This window comes from Takifugu rubripes, chromosome 2 (assembly GCF_901000725.2).
Source record: "Takifugu rubripes chromosome 2, fTakRub1.2, whole genome shotgun sequence".
NCBI lineage: Eukaryota > Metazoa > Chordata > Actinopteri > Tetraodontiformes > Tetraodontidae > Takifugu > Takifugu rubripes.
In genome coordinates, this window is record NC_042286.1 from 5,053,752 (window position 1) to 5,070,952 (window position 17,201).

The following is a 17,201-nucleotide window of genomic DNA, read 5'->3' on the forward strand; positions in this document are numbered from 1 at the left end:
CTGAACAAAATAAGGGAAGAAATCAGGCCCCTGTCTGATTGCTAAATATATCCACAATGACAAAGCTCTAGATTGGAGATACTTAAGAACCCTGTCATGGAAAAATTTGTTTTGCTCCCCTGATGCCCTTGGAAAGGAGAGGCTTTGTGAACAGGCATTGAATCCTTGAAATCTTGCTATCTTCCCCTACAGAATGTGACTGATGTGCACCACTTTATAGAAAGACTTCCACTGTATAATGAAGTTCTGCTAAATGCATGATATAAGCAGCAAACACATGGTGTCTGCATGGTGTAGTATCCTCCATAGTAGTGTGTGTATGTGTGCGTGTTTGTGGTGTGTGTGTGTGTGTGTGAGAGAGAGAGAGAAAGTGAAAGAGAGAGAGAGACACCCCTAGATTCATAACTATGACTCATAAAAATGAGGCAGCAGGTTTAGATTAACCATACCGAGGACTCCTCTGCTCAAAAATCTATGTTTCTATGGAGACCAAGCAGTCGACTGCACTGCACAGACTGCGGATCATGATGGAATTTTTAAAAAGGATCACTAGCAGGGTAGGCAGAAATAGCACTGGTCTGTCAGCATAGTAGAAAATACCAGAGTCTGAGTAGAATCATTAGAAATGGAACTTTCTCCCAGCGCTCCTCTGCAGCATGGCGGCACCGAAGCTTGCATTTTTATGAAGGTCGTCGGTGGCTCCACTTATTTATCAGAGGGAATCTTATCTGTGGCTCCATCAGGGAGGGCCCTGCTCTCTCCAGTGCCTGCATGTACTTGGCACAGTTGGAGAAGAAACTGGCGGCAACATGAACAAAGACCATGATGATGTTCTACACTTATTTTAGACAAGAACATCAAGTTCCTGGCACAGAGGAGTGTAATAGTGTTGCTTTAAAGACTGCTGGGCAATTATCCTTCCTCCTCCCTGTTGCAGAAAAATGATGCAAAAGCCTGTCTATGCTACACATGCATTTATAATTAGAGCTACACCGTCAATAAGGGTTCATTGGGGTCCTGAGTATTTCCATCACTATAGGGAGGGTGATGAGGAAGCCAGCGTGGCTGGATGGTGGAACTCAGACCGCAGTTAGTTGAGACAAGGAGGAAAAAACAGCTAAAATGGGACACGCAGTAGTCTGCAGCCGCATCGGTGGCAGTGTGAAGTTACGGCGTCGATGAGTGGGAGTGGAACCTGTTGACAAGCAATGTGGTGTGGAGTCATTTCGAAGGATATCAGTGTTTTACACGCACCTCCAAAAGCCGCTGCGGCATCTCTCACGTAACACCGACTGTCACACGATCTGCATTCAAACAGGAAGTGCATTTATCTCCATCTCTGGAGCCCAAAAGTATCAATTTCTGTCCGCCAAATAAAGAGGGGCACAAAAACAGCTTCAGCACCTGTAAGAAATTTCCTTAAACATTTTCAACCTTTTACGTAACAGGTCTCTGATGGCAGCGCCAGGACCAGTACACTTTTACCCTCCGTCTAATTTTGTTTAGCCCGTTGGGCAATAATGGAGCCACGCTACCACGTACGCTGCAACAGTTGGAGGAAAGCTTAACGCCGTCGAGTTTGGAAAAATTAATAGAGAATCTTGCGTATTTCGGGCGTTTCTGTAGTTTGGTGAAAGCAGATCAAAATTGCTGGTTCTAAGCATAGATCCCAGACCCATTCCAGGCTTCCAGGCCCAAGTTGCACAGCTGTGCACCACTCACCTGCTCCGCCACAACCCCCTACACTAAAATACAGAGACCCTCCCAGCACAGCTCCCTAAAACCTTTCAAGAGAGTTTGGAAAAATCTATTTCTGATGAGATCATGAGTCGTACGCTGACTCACAAATCAAAAGAGATGGCCGGAGGAACACATGGGTGCTGACAGGTCCTGACAAAATAGAGCAGGGAGCATCCATCACCACCGCGCACACCGACAATAGCCTGTGCACACGCCCGCTGCACATGCGCGCTGGCTTTAAGGAAGACAACACCTCTGTGCGAGCTTCTGCTGAAAGCTACTAACGGCAGAAATACAGCTTCACATGTCAACACGAGGACAAAGAGGGAAGCTCTCGTGCACTTTCAGGCACGCCGCCTCCCTGAGCCGGAATTTTAAAACTGACTGCACGTGCATGGTTGGAGTGTGAGTCTGATTTGTAGCGCGCCGGTCTCTGCAGAGGAAGGTCAGCAAGGGAGGGGGGCATCTAAACTGCCTGGTTGCTCAGGTCAGAATCCAGCCAGGTCCGGTACAGAGGATCCTAAAAAGCTGAAAGTCACCTTCGCTGTTTGCCCAATTATCTGCCTGCTTATCTGTGAATCTGCTCTGGCATCAGTCACACCCCTGCGCCGCCCCAACAGCTGCTTCATGTCAACGTCACTTTGCAGCAGCAGCTGAGGAGGTGGGGGGGGCACTGTTCAGCACCCTTGGTTCTGGTGGAGGGGAGCCTTCAGGAGGGGGTTGGGGTCTTTTTTTAATGCTGCCAGAACATCAGGATCCCATTAGGACCAGAGAGAGGCTGAAGGGGGACAGGGCGGCGGCATAGTGCGCCAGAGAGGAAGTTGGAGAATGCAAGTCTGCCCGTGTTCACGGGTTTATTTGTGGCCGCTGTGGTGAGTCATGTGATCCACGAGGACGATCCCGTCCTCCTGTCTCTGCAGAAGTTTGCACGAATGTTGTGAAGGCCACGCAACAGCGTACCACTGTCCTCATGCATGGAGAGGTCAAAGGTCACAGCCCACAGATCGCATCACACCCCATAGGTGCTTGACTCTGCCTCGGGTGGTGGGAGGTGCAGCCCGGGGAGGCTGAAGCTTTACCGTCTCCACATCGGTCACGGTATTCCCAGAAGACCAGTGGAAACTGGCTTCCTGTAATTCTGCGTGAGTCGAGGGGGGAAAGTCATAGTTGGAGGTGGTGGTCCGGAATTTAGCGGAAAATTGGAGAAACTTTTGAACCTCCGACAAGTGAGATGTCTAAGAACACTTCCACACCACAGAGGATCAGAGCTGTCCTCGCTTTGCATTTTAAAGATTGTAAGGCAATCCTGAAGTTTGTGTTGACTTTAGCCGCCATATTTATGACTGTCTTTGTGGTTTTGTTTCTCCACTTCTGCTGAGACACTGTTGTGCTCAGTTACAGATATTATTTGGAGTTATTTTTGTCTCTGACTACACCATCCCAAGAGTCCCTCCCTGGAATGGCTGAAGATCTGGACATGTTTTCTCTACCAGATGCTCTCGAGCATGATGGGAAGGCCTTGTAATCCTTCTCCTAATGAGTGAAAACATATTCTTTCTCAACCCTCCTGTTTCATATCTTTATCCCAGCGGGTAACACAAACATTGGCCAGCGTTAAAGATGAAATACAGCATCCAATACAACGGATACATGTGTGTGTGAGTGTGTGTGTGTGTGTGTGTGTGTGTGTCTGTCTATGGTCCTGCACATCAAAATAGCATGACAAAACATGGCCTTTAAGGCACATATGCACCATTTGGGGACGTCTTTTGGTAAGAATGTTGAGTGCACCATGAAAGTGTGTGAAAACCCTTCTGAAAGGGTCAACAATCATCAGCTGTAGTGCTAATGATTAAAAACACAAGCACTCCTGTGCAAAGTGATATTTGCACAAAGTATGCAGCCATATAAGCACACATAAAAGTATTTAAGTATTAAAAATAGCATGACGTGATGCTCTGCGGGTGTGTTTAATCCCATTTTTTGCCTCTTGGTAGTTTTATCTGGAGGTTTTTCTTCTTTAAAACAAGCCTCAGAATTTGATGAATTGAAGCATGAAAGTGAATTAGCTGCACTGATTCCATCTGCACTGCTTCACCAGGGTTGGAAATCCAATAAATTCTCCCTGTTTGCTTTGAATGGCACTTCCTGCCAGCTGCGGCGTGGCTGTCGTCTACCTGCCCTCCTGTTAGGGTTTAGGAGGAACGCTTTCCCGCTCAGCTGCAGCGCGGCATCACAACCGGGTTTCTGCCTCTGCTTGTGTCACCAGAAGTCGTGGCTGACGTTCTGCGGCATCTGTCACCGGGGCTGGGAATCCTTCCTCGGGACACTCCTGGTTGGTATTTGGGGCCAGAGCACATTCGCTTCCTGGGGGGGTGCTCCGTCCATCAGGATTAGCAGAGTGAGTCCATAACCGAGCAGCAACAATCAATCACGGGCAGTACGCGGAGGCACGTATGATATATGACATCAGCATTTACAGTTTTAAGCTTCGCCCTGATGCCTTTGGCCCTGCCTGCTGAGAGGAGGCAGGATTGATGGTGTCCATGATGGAGTTCAAAGGATGTATAGGCTGACTGTCCTCTGCAACTGTGGTGAAGGTAGGTTTGCTGCAGCGTTGACAGGTGTGACGGATACTTTTCAGACTACAAAAGCCAACAAATATGTGTCAGAACCTGCACGACATGATTGCAACTTCAAGTCTGGCCAGGCCTCGATCCAACCCCAAACAGAGAGAACAGTTCATAAAGTTGCTCCGGTCGATTAAATCAAAGGTAGAATAAATAAATAACTTACAGCTAAACACACAAGATCAGACAAGAGGGAGAAGTTGACACTAAGAACAAACACACAAAGGAAAGTAAACAGTCTGGCACGGAAGGGAAGGAGGAAACAGTTCATACGCAGCAGGAAGAGGGCGGAGCCTATTACACAGGTGGGTAGAATGAACACAGGAGGGAAGATGAACACACAACCAAAGACACCAGAAAACACTCAACGTTAACGTATGTGAAATAGCCACAGCTATAGGTTCGTTATTATGGAAAAGCTCCACTACACACTCTTGGATCTGCTCCCTCTGACCTTTTCCTTGGATTTAAACCTCTCTCTGGTCTGTCAGGAGTTGGAACCGACACGGTCTGGTGGTCCAGCCACTGTGTTTTGGAACAGCCTGTGTTTGTTTTACATGCTAACACAGAGCCACAAGGGACACGATGTTCATTTAAATGTTAAATTATGGGAAGACAGGGTGCAATAAATAGCCCAGATAGGAAGAGTGAGCCTCTTCACACCCTCAACACGATTGGCAGCGTGTGCTGCTCTGTGACCTGGATTCAGACCAGTTTGAAACCAGTTACAGGGGCGATGACTTCAGTGGGCAGTGATGCGTGCAGTGTAATTGCAATGCCATGTGTTTGAAATTGGCGGCTTGGTTTCTTTAATAATGTTTGCTCTGTGCACTGAGTTTTATCCAATTAAATAATCTTTCCCAGATTCGAATTCAAAACAAGAAAGCCTTTGCCAAATAGTTACTGTAATTGATTAGTTGCGCCCTGTCAAAATTGCACTTTTTCAGAAGATTGAACAGCTAATAACAGCTTTGAAACAGAGGCACCACCAGAGGAGCAGCGATCAATGCTGTGACAATGAGCTGTTTCTATTTTCAACAACATGCACTCTTAATGGTTTCCAGTAAGTAGTCCATTATTGATGAGGAATAATCTTTTTTACCAACACGTGTCACAAAGCCCCCCCACAACAACGTCCTGCATTGACGACACGTTGACTTTTAATTTGTCTTACATCAGTATTTCAGTACGAAGGCAACTCTCTCCCTCTCTTTGCCTTGATTCTCTAATCGGATTCATAGTCAAGAATGTGACGGCTCAAATAGTGAGTATTAGTTTTGGGTGTAAATCCCGATATGCGGGGAAATGAGCCACTTCTACACTCTTCGTTGATTTATGTGTAAATATCATGTCTCTCTGATGGATTAGACTTTAACGAATGATATAGTAGTGATTTTTTGGCATCTAAGAAAATGTAATTAGCCATAGTCACAAATCTACAGTTTTTGACACTCATTTTTCATGCTGTGTACAACCATGACGCAATTAGATATATTGTGGACACAGAAACTAACTTGCTTTGCGGCTGTGGCTGAGCACAACCGAGTCGGCAGCTCTACGCTGCCACCCTGTGGTCATTCTGAACAACTACTGCCTGTGAAATGAGGCTGTCGGTTAAAAACTTCAATTCCCGGAGGTACATTCGGTTACGTCAGAGACGTCAAATTAATATAAGAATTTTCCCAGAGAAACATTTTATTAAGAAATATCCTGTAGAGGGCGACAAACAACAAACATGCCCGATTGATGTGCCGAATATAAAGAAATCAGAATCTACGGGGATTCCTACCTACGATGTTTTGATTGTTGTTGTTTTTTTTTATAAATAAATGAAACAAATATAAATCTGGTTATATAAACTGTTTTACACATTATTGACTTCCTTTTTGGGAAAGATGGTGCACTTAAATACATAGTAGTAAAAATAAACTATTACATAGTAAGAAATAAATGCTGTAAAATTTTTGTAGGAGCTTTGGAAAATATGTCTAGATTAGCTTGGATATGATTTATATATATCAATGATCAAATCAAAATGGTCTGTATATAGTTTGTTACTATCAAAATTCTCTAGATGCTTTATATAATCCCAGGGCCTGACCCCTAACAAGCAACAGGAAGAAACCTTAAGCAGGACCAAGCTCATAATGGGAGACCCTCATATGGAGGGTGGAAGAGAGGAGAAGAAGGGCATACAAATAGGCATTACCTATTTAATTTAATAAACGTAGTAAAGTTTAAACATACTTTTCAAATTGTCATGGCGACGTTTTGTCAAAAATGACATATACAAATCCCGCATCGGCTCTTATAGGTCTCCCACATGAGGTCGGCGCATAAACGCGGTCCGCAGCGCGCATGCGCACAACCGCCGCTGGCGTTCAGAGCCAGCTGTCAGTGCTCAAAGGTCGTATAGCTGTGATTCATGTTACATCGTTGTTATTTCAACCACAGTCAGCACCTCCAGAAAGAAATACAAAATACCAGGTACGATATTGAAAAGATAATAGATTTTTTTTATTTACGTATAAAAATGCTGTATGAAACGTAATGAATTTGTCCTTCCGCTCACTTTTGTCTCTATTTCATCAGTATTCTCCTCGCACTAATAATACAAATTCGATGAAGACGCAATCTAGCGACTTTCTGGAGAGCCAATAGCGACTTTCCTTACTGAGGAGTTGGCAACGCAGTGCGGAGTGAGATCAGAGCAGGAGAGATTATCCAGCCTGTGGGAGCCATCATGCGGCCTCTGCCTGTCTTTGTTACCGTGTTATTAACGGCGGCGCTCGCCTATTACATCTACATCCCGCTGCCGGACGCCATCCAGGAGCCGTGGCGGCTGATGATGCTGGATGCTGCGCTGAGGACCACCATGACCCTGGTGAGCTTGGATTTGACTGTAGCAGTAGGAGACAGGTGTCATTCTGCAGGTGTTAAACTACAGAGCTGCTCTGGACTGCAGAGGCTTTTGTTTTCGTTTTTAATAACAGTTGCCTTCAGTAAAGACAGGCTTTGAATTTTGAACGCCACACAGCTTAACCTGCAGCGCAAGTGCACGCGCAGACTTCCACTTTCAACCTTTTTAATGAGAGATTTAGTAGCATTTTTCCCCCAACAGGGTTGATGATTTAAAAAAAAATTAAAAAACCTACATCCTCTAGACATTCATGTTGTGAAATTACACATAATCAAATGAATAAACTCACTGTGATTGGGTACAGATGAATATTATCTAGGAAACAAAATAAGAAAACAAAAAAATCGATATATAAAACGGAATTTCAAAATTCTGATTGTCATTGAATCCCACATGTGATGTTTAGGCGCAGCAGAAATCCGTGAATAGCGCGTTAATGGACCTGACCCTCTCAGGGTTGAGGGTCAAAAGTAAATGATTCATCGCGTCCTGAATTTTTCGCGGCAGCGCACAGAAAAATATCAGTATTCAGGGTTAATGACACCGAGCAGCTTTTTCACCAGGCGTCACGTCAAGAGTTTATTCAGCCCTTGGTGTTCACCTTTGTTCTACTTCCTAATGTAGGTGAAAAGCAACACAGCTGCTGTCGCTGTTATTAACTGTGTGGAAGCTGGCTAACACATACATTCATTTACTGTCTCTTTTTTTCACTTTTCGAATTTGAAGTTGAAGAAAAAAGAAAAAAAAATCACAGAAATATACACGACCCTTCTTTATTGTGGCTGACTGGCAATAATCCGCTTCGTCCCCCCTCCCTCCTCCTTTGACCCCAGGCCGCGGTCAAGTCCTGGCTCGGCCTGGGCCACTACATCCACACCATCAGGCGGTCCACCGAAGGCATGGAGAGCATCCTCCGGCCCGGGTCCAGCGGAGGAGGGGTCACTCCCGGGGTCAGGGTCAGTGATGTCACTTTTGCTGGGGTCCCTGTCCGCGTCTACGAGCCGCTGGCTGGCGGGGACGGTCATCTGCGGAGAGGTTTGGTGTTTCTCCACGGCGGGGGCTGGGCCCTCGGCAGCGGCAGTGAGTGGAAAGAACGCACAAGTGTGTAGTTGCTCATTTAGACAGTGTTCTTACGACTGTTCCGCCTCCCTCGCACCATCAGAGAAAGGGTCGTACGACACGGTCAACCGCATGCTGTCCGATGAGCTCAACACTGTCGTGGTCTCCGTTGAGTAAGTACGCCCCCTCCTGGTGCAGCTTCAGGTAAAATGGTGGAATCACCCTTTAGCTAAATAGGAAGCGGGTATATTTCCCTCGGTGAGAGCCTGAGGACCACGGAATTTTACAATAAAGCACATCAAAGCCAGTAAATGGCGCCAGCAGATGCCCGATGAGGCCGGAGCGTCTCACGCTGCTGTCTGTGTAGGTATCGCCTGTATCCAGAGGTGCACTTCCCCGTGCAGTATCTGGACTGTCTGACTGCTGCCAAGCACTTCTTGTCCCCGGAGGTTCTGTCCAGGTACGAAGTCGACCCCGAGCGCGTCGGCATGGCCGGCGACAGTGCTGGAGGGAACCTGGCCGCCGCCGTCGTCCAAGAGGTAGGACGCATGGAAGACACTCTGGACACGCAAGGAGAGACAATGGGCTTTGTGTGTCTTTCCAGATTTCGAGCGATGGCGGCGTTAGCGTGAAATTCAGCGTCCAGGCGTTGATCTACCCAGTGCTGCAGGCCTTGGATTTCAACACGCCGTCCTACCTGCAGAACCAGCACATCCCCATCCTGTACCGTCCACTCATGGTGCGCTTCTGGCTGCAGTACCTGAGCGCGGACCTCTCGCTGGAGTCCCAGTGTCTGGAGAACAACCACAGCTCCTTGGACCACCCTGACATTAGCCCGGAGGTGAGAGCTCGCCTGGACTGGACCGTCCTCCTGGCGCCGAAGTACAGGAAGAAGCACAAACCTGTGATCGTGGACAAAGGTTCTCCTGGGAAAACGGTCCAACTGCCTGGGCTGCTGGACGTGAGGGCTTCGCCGCTGTTGGCTGGTCCGGAAGTGCTGGCCAAGTGCCCCCGGACTTACATCCTCACGTGCGAGTTTGACGTGTTGAGGGACGACGGACTGATGTACGCACGCCGCCTTCAGGACGCAGGGGTGGAGGTCACCAACGACCACTACAGGGACGGCTTCCACGGCTGTTTCAGCTTCGCTGTATGGCCTTTTGACTTTGACCTGGGGAAGAGAGCAGTCAGGGCTTACCTGAACTGGCTCAAGGACAATTTATGAGCGTGCCCACAAGACGCGAGACGGTAATCTGTTAACGTGATCTGAGCTCAGGAACTTCATGTAGCTGCAGAGATCTGTATGCCCAGAGATTCTGCAGCAGAGGGTGGAAATACTTAGAAATCCTTTAAAATTCCAGTACCAGAACCAAAAGCTTCTATCTCTGCCACGCAGCCTATGCAAATCAAAACCACTAGAGGGGGGTGTTTCCCCACAACTGAGGGCGCTCGATGGCACTTAAACGCTTTAAAGCTCAGACCTGCAACTTACTTCATCAACATCTTCACCAATGGGGCTGCGGGTCTAACCTAAAACCCACATTATATTAACCTTGCGTGGCGTTCATGCTAACCCCGAGCGCTGGTGGACTTTAACAGCACCATCTTAGGCTAATGGAATTTCCTTCGTGTTGCCTCAATGATCAATTAAGTTGGTTTGCTGCTACATTTAAGTCTTCTGTGTTTACAGTCTCTAATTTTATAAAACAGCAGGAATTTTTGGGTTCCTTTTCCACGTTTGTACCACATGGATTGATTATTTGTTCATTCAAATGCAGATGGTAATAAATCCACAGCGTTCACACTTGTTTCCGGGACTTTTGAGGGCCGTCACCATGTTTTCTGCCACCATGGTTTGCTTGAGACTTCAAAGTGCTGTCGGGAGTCAATTCCGATCCCTGTTTTGAGAATCTTTTTCAAAAAATCATTTCTCAGTGATGTTTCCTGTTTCCCAGGCAACGGGACCCCGTGCAACTTTCGGTCGCTGCAGAACAACTTGCAATTAATCTGCGAAGCTCCATGAGGATAATTTCCAGCTTCTTCCAAAAGTTTATAAAATGCAGCTTATTTGAAGACGCCAACTCATGGAGGAAACATTTCCTTTATTATGGACTTCAAATACAGCCGGTCTAACAGTTTCAAGATGCCTCCACCAAGCCCGACACGCAGCAGTGAGGATTTTTGCATTACTAGAAAGCAGAGACACGTTTATTCCATCAGCCTGGAAGCAACCTAAACTCCACCATAGACATAAATTTACCAGCAGTAACTCACAATTAATAAAATACCTAATTAAGTTGTTGAGTGCTGCTTTTATCACTCTGCTTTGGTCGGACATGGATTTAGTGACTGGGAACTCGCAACATTTTCTTTCCCTTTCCAAGCCGATATTTTGACAGGCCACAGTCTTTAAAGCTGATTAAACGTAAATTATATGCATTCCATCAATGGCGGTGATGGTGTTCCAAAATGAGTGAATGAAAACTCTAACCCTAAATTTTAAGGGAAGCTTTTACAGCTGTACTCTCTCACCAAAGGCCCGGAGGGCAAGGGGCGGCAGGTTAACAAGGCACAGGTGAGCATGATCAGCCCAGTGGAGGGAAGTAAATCAGGAAAACAGGAAGTGTTCAGCACAGAAGAAGTAACAAAAGTGACAGACTTTGGCCCACCAGGCTGTCCGATGGAGCTCTGAGGAGTTCAGAACTCTCCCCATGTGCCACGTTCACATAGTTTCCTATCAGGGAGACACCCTTCCACTGACACGCTGGAGAATGTCTGCGAGCATTGTGCTGCTCTGGCACTTTTTCAGCTCCTGCCTTTGTGTTATATGTAAGACAAAGAGGTGTCGTCATGCTCACGCTGGGATTTAGGGAAATTCCACAGCTTTTGGAAGAGGGCAAGAGAGAGGAAGTCAAACAATTGCGCTGCCACACTCGCACATTCTTTTAACCTCGCAGCTGAAGGCCTGGAGATGCCTTCAGGTGATTTCTGTCGTTTACTGTTTTGACCCTCTCTTTCTGGCTGGCGGGTCAGATCTCTTGATCCCTTGTTCCCTTCCCGATGAGCGGATTCCACACCGAGTGTGCGAGGGAATCCCCTGCAGCCCACCTCATTTCTTGGCCTGGAATAATTTACTTTGCTGGCTGTTTTTTCCTTGCAGCTTTCTTCCAACAGCAGAGTTAATGCCAGCAAAATGAACATTAAGATGAATATTACATTTACTACTCAAAATTCTCTCTTCAGAATCTCTTAAAAGTTGTAATACAACTGAGATTCTTTAGCAACTTACTTTTCTAAAATCTTTATGCAATTTTTTTGCATTTCTTTTGGATTTAAAGAGACATTCTTAAAGGATTACAACATAGAAGAAGTGTCTCTGCTGTTTACTGGTCACATGTCTAACAGCTTTAAATAGAAAGTTAGCTTAGATGTTCTAATCTAGATGTTCTAATCTAGATGTTCTAATCTAAGATGACTGGCTTAATGATGGATATAAGAGCAGGACCCTCCATCTCACTCGCCATCAGTCTCGCCAAGATGGACTGTTTTCTCAACATGTCAAGCGGTGCCTTTAAAATGTTCAAACATTGGGAGGTTTGAAGCCAGTCAGGACCTGTTCTGGTGTTTGACAGAGTTCTTCGTCGGTGACCGATTTGGCCCGAGAGTCATAAATGACAAGAACAATCGTCACGACATCTGCAGAAATGATCAAACACGCCATAAAATGCAGCGATCCCTGCGTATAAATGCTGTAAAGCTGTGTTGCTGTCTCTCTGTTGGGCACTTCGCCATGGGAGTGGAGACAGACGCTTCTCTCAGGGTGTCGTCTTCCCCCCTGAGGCCCTCTCCAGATCTCACACACCTTCTCCCTGACAGCTCTGGGAATTGGCTGCCGGAATGCATCAGGATGCATTCAGCCACTTAAACACTTAGCTTTGCAGTGGCCGTCTCCTACCGACACCCCAACAAACCGGCCCCGACCGACAAGATGGAAGCTCTGCTGGGATCATTAAAGCGAGGATGTAAATGAATCCCCTCAGCGGAGGACGACACAGGTCTTCGCTAACAATGGCGGGACGTTCGGCACGCTTAATCTCAGATCACTCACAATAGCAGGAAAAAAGTACAAAGCTCCCTCCCCCTGATGATTTCCTACCGATACGCAAACATTGGGAACATCATTTTCACTTTTCTGTAGCCCGGCTCAGCTCAAGGTCCACCCCGTGTGTCAGTCAGAGCTGTTTAGTGAGGGAGGATGTCTGCAGCAACGCACTGATGTTGGTTCAAGGTCCAACTAAAAACACAACAGCCTGTTTTCAAGGCCTGGAAAAGCAGAGTGTGTCTGTACATCTGCTCACAATTACACAACAACTACATCGTGCACTCCACTGACAACAGTTGCTGTCCACGAGTGGCGCATGCACGGTACGCACGCTTGGCTGGGAAGTCCGGGACGCAATGTTCTTCCTAAAGATCCCCCCTCCCCCGGCACGATGTAAAACAAACCGGGTACCCTGGACCCCTCATGAGGGTGCTGCCACCCCCCACCCCCCACGACATCGCCCGCGTCCAAAACCCGGGTTCAAGCGTGTCTTTAAAGTGCAGCAGCGTTCCAACCAATTATGGGGAAACTGTTCAGGTCTGACCCACGCCGCCTGTACTGGAACCGTCCACCAGGGGGAGCCATACTCTGAACCCTTCTGAACGCACAGAGGGGAAACGGATGATGGATGTCATGTGACACGACTCGGGTGCTGCGGTTGCAGAATGCACGCAGCAGAACGCGCACAGCCACGTTTCCGGGGTTTTCCCCGATGGTACTGGAGGGCGTCACAAGGTTCCCACCAATCCCTTCATGCCTGGGAAAAGTAACGGTTAATCACGAAATGGGACCCTCCTCACCTCCATGTCCATGCTCGCACCGACCCGTTCACTCCCCCGCCGTGCCCCCACACCTCCCTCCCTTCCTCCCTTCACTCTCTCCACTCCCTCCCCGCCTCCCTCTGGAGCTGATAATGCAACAGAGCTTGAACTGACTTGTCCTGCCCCTGGAAGTGTTTTCCTGCTGCTCGGGACTCATCTGGGTGCCTTCTCCACGCTGCGCAATGGCCAGCTCAGCTTCCCTGCAGAGCCTGGGGCTCATCACCCTCGCAGCCATCCTCCTCCAGATCATCGCCGTCGCCGTCAGTTTCGTGTACTTCAATAAAGTCTTGAACACGGTAAGAAAGCGCGTTTGTTCCTCTCCACACACGGCGGTCCGCTCCGGCGACTGTGGTCTGACAGCTGGATCTGGGACAGGAGACACGTTTTGATGGCGTCGTGTAACTCTTTTCTTCTTCTTAAAAGAATACCCCCCCCCCCCCCCCCCCCCCCCCCACTCCCAGATGTGCGCAAATTTGAGAACTTTCCAAGCAAAATGTAGACGAGAGAAAGTTTCCGTCGCCTTTAGCGTGCATGAGAACATATGATCAGTTACGCGCACTCCGCGGGCGCGTAAACAGCAAAACTCGCGTTTCGGATGCGGTTATTAGTGATTGAATGAATCATTTGTGCCATTCGGTGATCCTGAACAATGCAGCGGGAGAAAGTGGGCAGAGCAGATAACAGAACACAAAGGCAGGAAAGACGAGGCCACCCCGACAGCCCAAAACGGCCCTTTTCAGACTTTAGAGCAGACATGGAGCCCTGAACACCTCAGTTAAAGGTCACCTGAGTGAGTTCTAATTGGCCGACACGCCCACCACACCTATGACCAGTGACCCCTTCAGTGACCCCCTCACACACCCTTTAGTCTTCAACACTGGACCTGTGACCTGCTGGTATGAAATAAATAGCTGTTTATGAACATATGACTTAACAGTGTAGTCCCAGGAAAGGTTCCCTCCGTCTCCAGCACGTTGTCGGTGCTCCCATAGCCCGGCCGACTGTGGTGGAGTACTTGGAACAACGTCTTCCATCGTTATCTTCAGCGGTGATTTGTTCAGGGTTGGTGCTTTGTGGGTAAAAACAGGATTGTTGTGGCTAGCTAGCTTTCCCCCGATACTGCTGCACGGGCTGGCGCCTCCCTCGTGGGGATTCTTTATTTTTTGCTTCCCATTGTACGAAGGCATTCACAGTAGTTCATTCTGGACTGATGGATGGGCCAGTTCTGGTCATTCTCCTCGCGTTAATGTGGAAACGCTGTATTTATTGTTGCTGTGATTGTTATTTGACACAATAATTGGCTGCCCGGGTGCTTTTCTTGCTGTTGTTGGGGCAGATGCAGGAGAGCTTCTCACGGGGTAGCCTCTCCTGCCTCATTAACGCCAACCCTCACACCGACCAAGATCTAGCAGAGGATAAGAAGAGCGACCCCTGCTGGCAAGTCACGCAACAGCTTCACCACCACATAGAGAAGGTGTCCGATTCATTTCCTTCTCGTCGAGTTTTGCAGAATAGGAGAAGAAGAACCTTGACAGCCTCTTTTCTGCTTCCTTTTCCTTTTCAGGCCATGGCTGACAGATTCCAGAAAGAGATCTCTGATGTTATGAGAGGTGACGACAATCCCTCCATTGATTCCCTCTCGCGGAGAATTTCCCACTTGAAAATCATCTTTTTTCCCCAGATAAGCTGACAGGTCTGCTGCCCGTCCTCAGCCCCGGGCCGCAGGGGGCCCCCCTCCCTAAAGTCGCAGCCCACGTGACTGGCGTCGCCCCGCTCACGGAGCTGCCGGTGGCGGACGGTGAGGATCCTTTAGCGAGGTACAGGGTTAAATATCTGGTTAGCCATGCAGAGCTCTCCTCAGAGAGCTGACGGCTGGTTACCTCAGTGCTGCTTCGCCCGCGTCTTCTCAGGGCCAGAGGTGAGGAATGTGCCTCAAGGTCCCGTCACAACCAGCACACTCTTCAGCAGCACGTCCCACGGCCGGCTGCTGGACGCCTGTGTGTGTTCACTCGTGCTCCGTACACTTGGATGGAAACCCTCAACCGCTAGCGCGCCCTTGGCTCGGTCGCCCCCTTATCGGATTGTTATTCCATCCCGTTCTTGTAGAAGACGAACCATGGCCTCGCTGCGACGCCGTTCCCGGGGACTATTGGAGCAAATTTCATTAAACGTTGCACAAACATCCACTCGGAGACCAACATGAGCTCATTGGAACTGCAGCGCTGAAACGCCAAGATGGCCGTGAGGTGAACTATCAGATGTTGGAGCTGTAAACCATGGGGTCACGCAGCAATTGTGGCAAAGTAAACTTCCTGCCACTGCATAATGCTTCCTGACTACCAGAATTCTAGAACAGATGGTGGAAATCAAGACCATATTTCCTGTTTGGTCAGATGTTCAGGTTAAAAAGGTGTCGGTGAGACAACCCAGCCTTGTTTTACTGACCATAATATGGCCTAAAATACACACATTGTATTATTTTAAGAATTTATAAACCTCCTTAATGATGCTAATGCTAACCAGGCCCAGAAATTGTCCTTTTATCAGTATAAAAAAAGAATAAATTCAGATGAATTGTGACACTAAAAAGGTTGTGATGAGGAGCAGGTTTTGGTTAAAATCCAAAATGAAGAACGCAGCCGGGCTCAGCCTTCAAGTTTGTACCCAAGGAATGCATTTCTGCTGCAACGCAAGACGGTCGGACGGCATTCTTTTCTTTACAAACAGTTACCTCATGATAAATGGATGTCATCTGTTCCCTCTGAAGTCCTTAACCATGAGAAAAGGCTCAGACAGCCAACCAGCGCGCCTGCTTTACAGTTTTACCTTCAAAATACCAGTTTCTGTCTGAAATGATGCCTTTGTCTGTGGGTTCATGCTCATTATCTGTCCTGGGCCGGGTGTTGCAGGCGCGCGGGCCGGCAGGGGGTACCTGGGGGAGCGGATCGGAGCGTGGGAGGGCCAGAGAGGTCTGTCTTTCCTGCAAAACATGGAGCTGAGGGCAGGAGAGCTGCTGGTGCCCCGAGCAGGCCTCTACTATATCTACGCCCAGACCTATTTTAGGCTGTCCTCCGCTGGGGAGACAGAGGGGGAGGCGAATGGAGACGCAGCAGAGGAGGACGGGGCACACCTCGTCCAGTATATCTACAAGAAGGTTTGGCTCTGCTCAGGTTTTGGAAGGCCGTTGGTACGTTTGCTGACGGTGAAGGTTTTGACCGTGTTTTCCTACAGATGAGCTCCTACACGGTGCCCATTCTGCTCATGAAGTCCTCCCGGAGCGTCTGCTGGCCTCGGGGCCAGGAGCCGGGGCTCTTCTCCCTGCATCAGGCCGGGACCGCCTTCCTGCAGCCTGCCGACCGCCTCTTCATCACCGTTAGCAACGCCAGCACCATGGAGATGGACGGGAGGGCGAGCTACTTTGGAGCCTTCCTCGTGGGCTAAAATGGGCCAAAGAGGGACGTGATGGACAAAGATGCCAGAGGGTCTCTTGGTATTATGAGCGGCTGTCTGTGGGTGAAGGGTGGAAGAATGGATCGCTCAGGGTCCAGGGTTATTATTCAAGGCCACGGCGTTGTTTGGATACAATCAAAGCTGTGGACGCCCAGCTATCCTTAAAGTCATGGAAGTGAAGTAATTCCCTGCCTCACAACAGCATTAAACTCTGATTTTAGGGCTACTTACCAGAGCAAACATGGATTACACTCCACGCCAAGTACGCCTGGAGCGCTCGACCTGCACTCGGTGTGGATTAAGCCAGAGTATTTCATTTGGTAGCGGGGTGAGCCGTGGGCTTCCCAGTCCCTTCAGGAGCTTCTATCCAAACTGCTGCAAGTTGTTTAGACCCTTCGAGATAATCAGGGTTGTTGTTTACAGATGTGCTGGATGCCTTGCCCGAACGCCGCGGGCCACGGATCGGTGCGTGCTGCGGC

General features: G+C 48.4%; 2 protein-coding genes across 2 annotated transcripts; both read left to right on the top strand.

Annotated features, from left to right (window-relative positions):
• Nucleotides 1–6,723: 6,723 nt before the first annotated feature.
• Nucleotides 6,724–10,151, top strand: nceh1a (neutral cholesterol ester hydrolase 1a). The gene is made up of 6 exons (XM_003962401.3): nucleotides 6,724–6,857; nucleotides 6,963–7,254; nucleotides 8,124–8,370; nucleotides 8,453–8,522; nucleotides 8,717–8,888; nucleotides 8,954–10,151. The coding sequence occupies exons 2-6, from the start codon at nucleotides 7,114–7,116 to the stop codon at nucleotides 9,572–9,574; spliced, it is 1,251 nt and encodes a 416-aa protein (XP_003962450.2). The 5' UTR covers nucleotides 6,724–6,857; nucleotides 6,963–7,113; the 3' UTR covers nucleotides 9,575–10,151.
• A 3,303-nt stretch (nucleotides 10,152–13,454) lies between these two features.
• LOC100653422 (TNF superfamily member 10) lies at nucleotides 13,455–16,713 on the top strand. The gene is given in 6 exon segments (NM_001246301.1): nucleotides 13,455–13,568; nucleotides 14,609–14,746; nucleotides 14,837–14,882; nucleotides 14,954–15,070; nucleotides 16,182–16,426; nucleotides 16,504–16,713. Coding segments are annotated over 6 exon segments (870 nt in total).
• Nucleotides 16,714–17,201: the final 488 nt, after the last annotated feature.

Coding starts and splice junctions, on each gene's coding strand:
- nceh1a (XM_003962401.3), top strand. CDS start 7,114: ATGCGGCCTCTGCCTGTCTTTGTTACCGTGTTATTAACGGCGGCGCTC. Junction 7,255..8,123: donor TGAGGACCACCATGACCCTG/GTGAGCTTGGAT, acceptor CTTTGACCCCAG/GCCGCGGTCAAGTCCTGGCT. Junction 8,371..8,452: donor CTGGGCCCTCGGCAGCGGCA/GTGAGTGGAAAG, acceptor TCGCACCATCAG/AGAAAGGGTCGTACGACACG.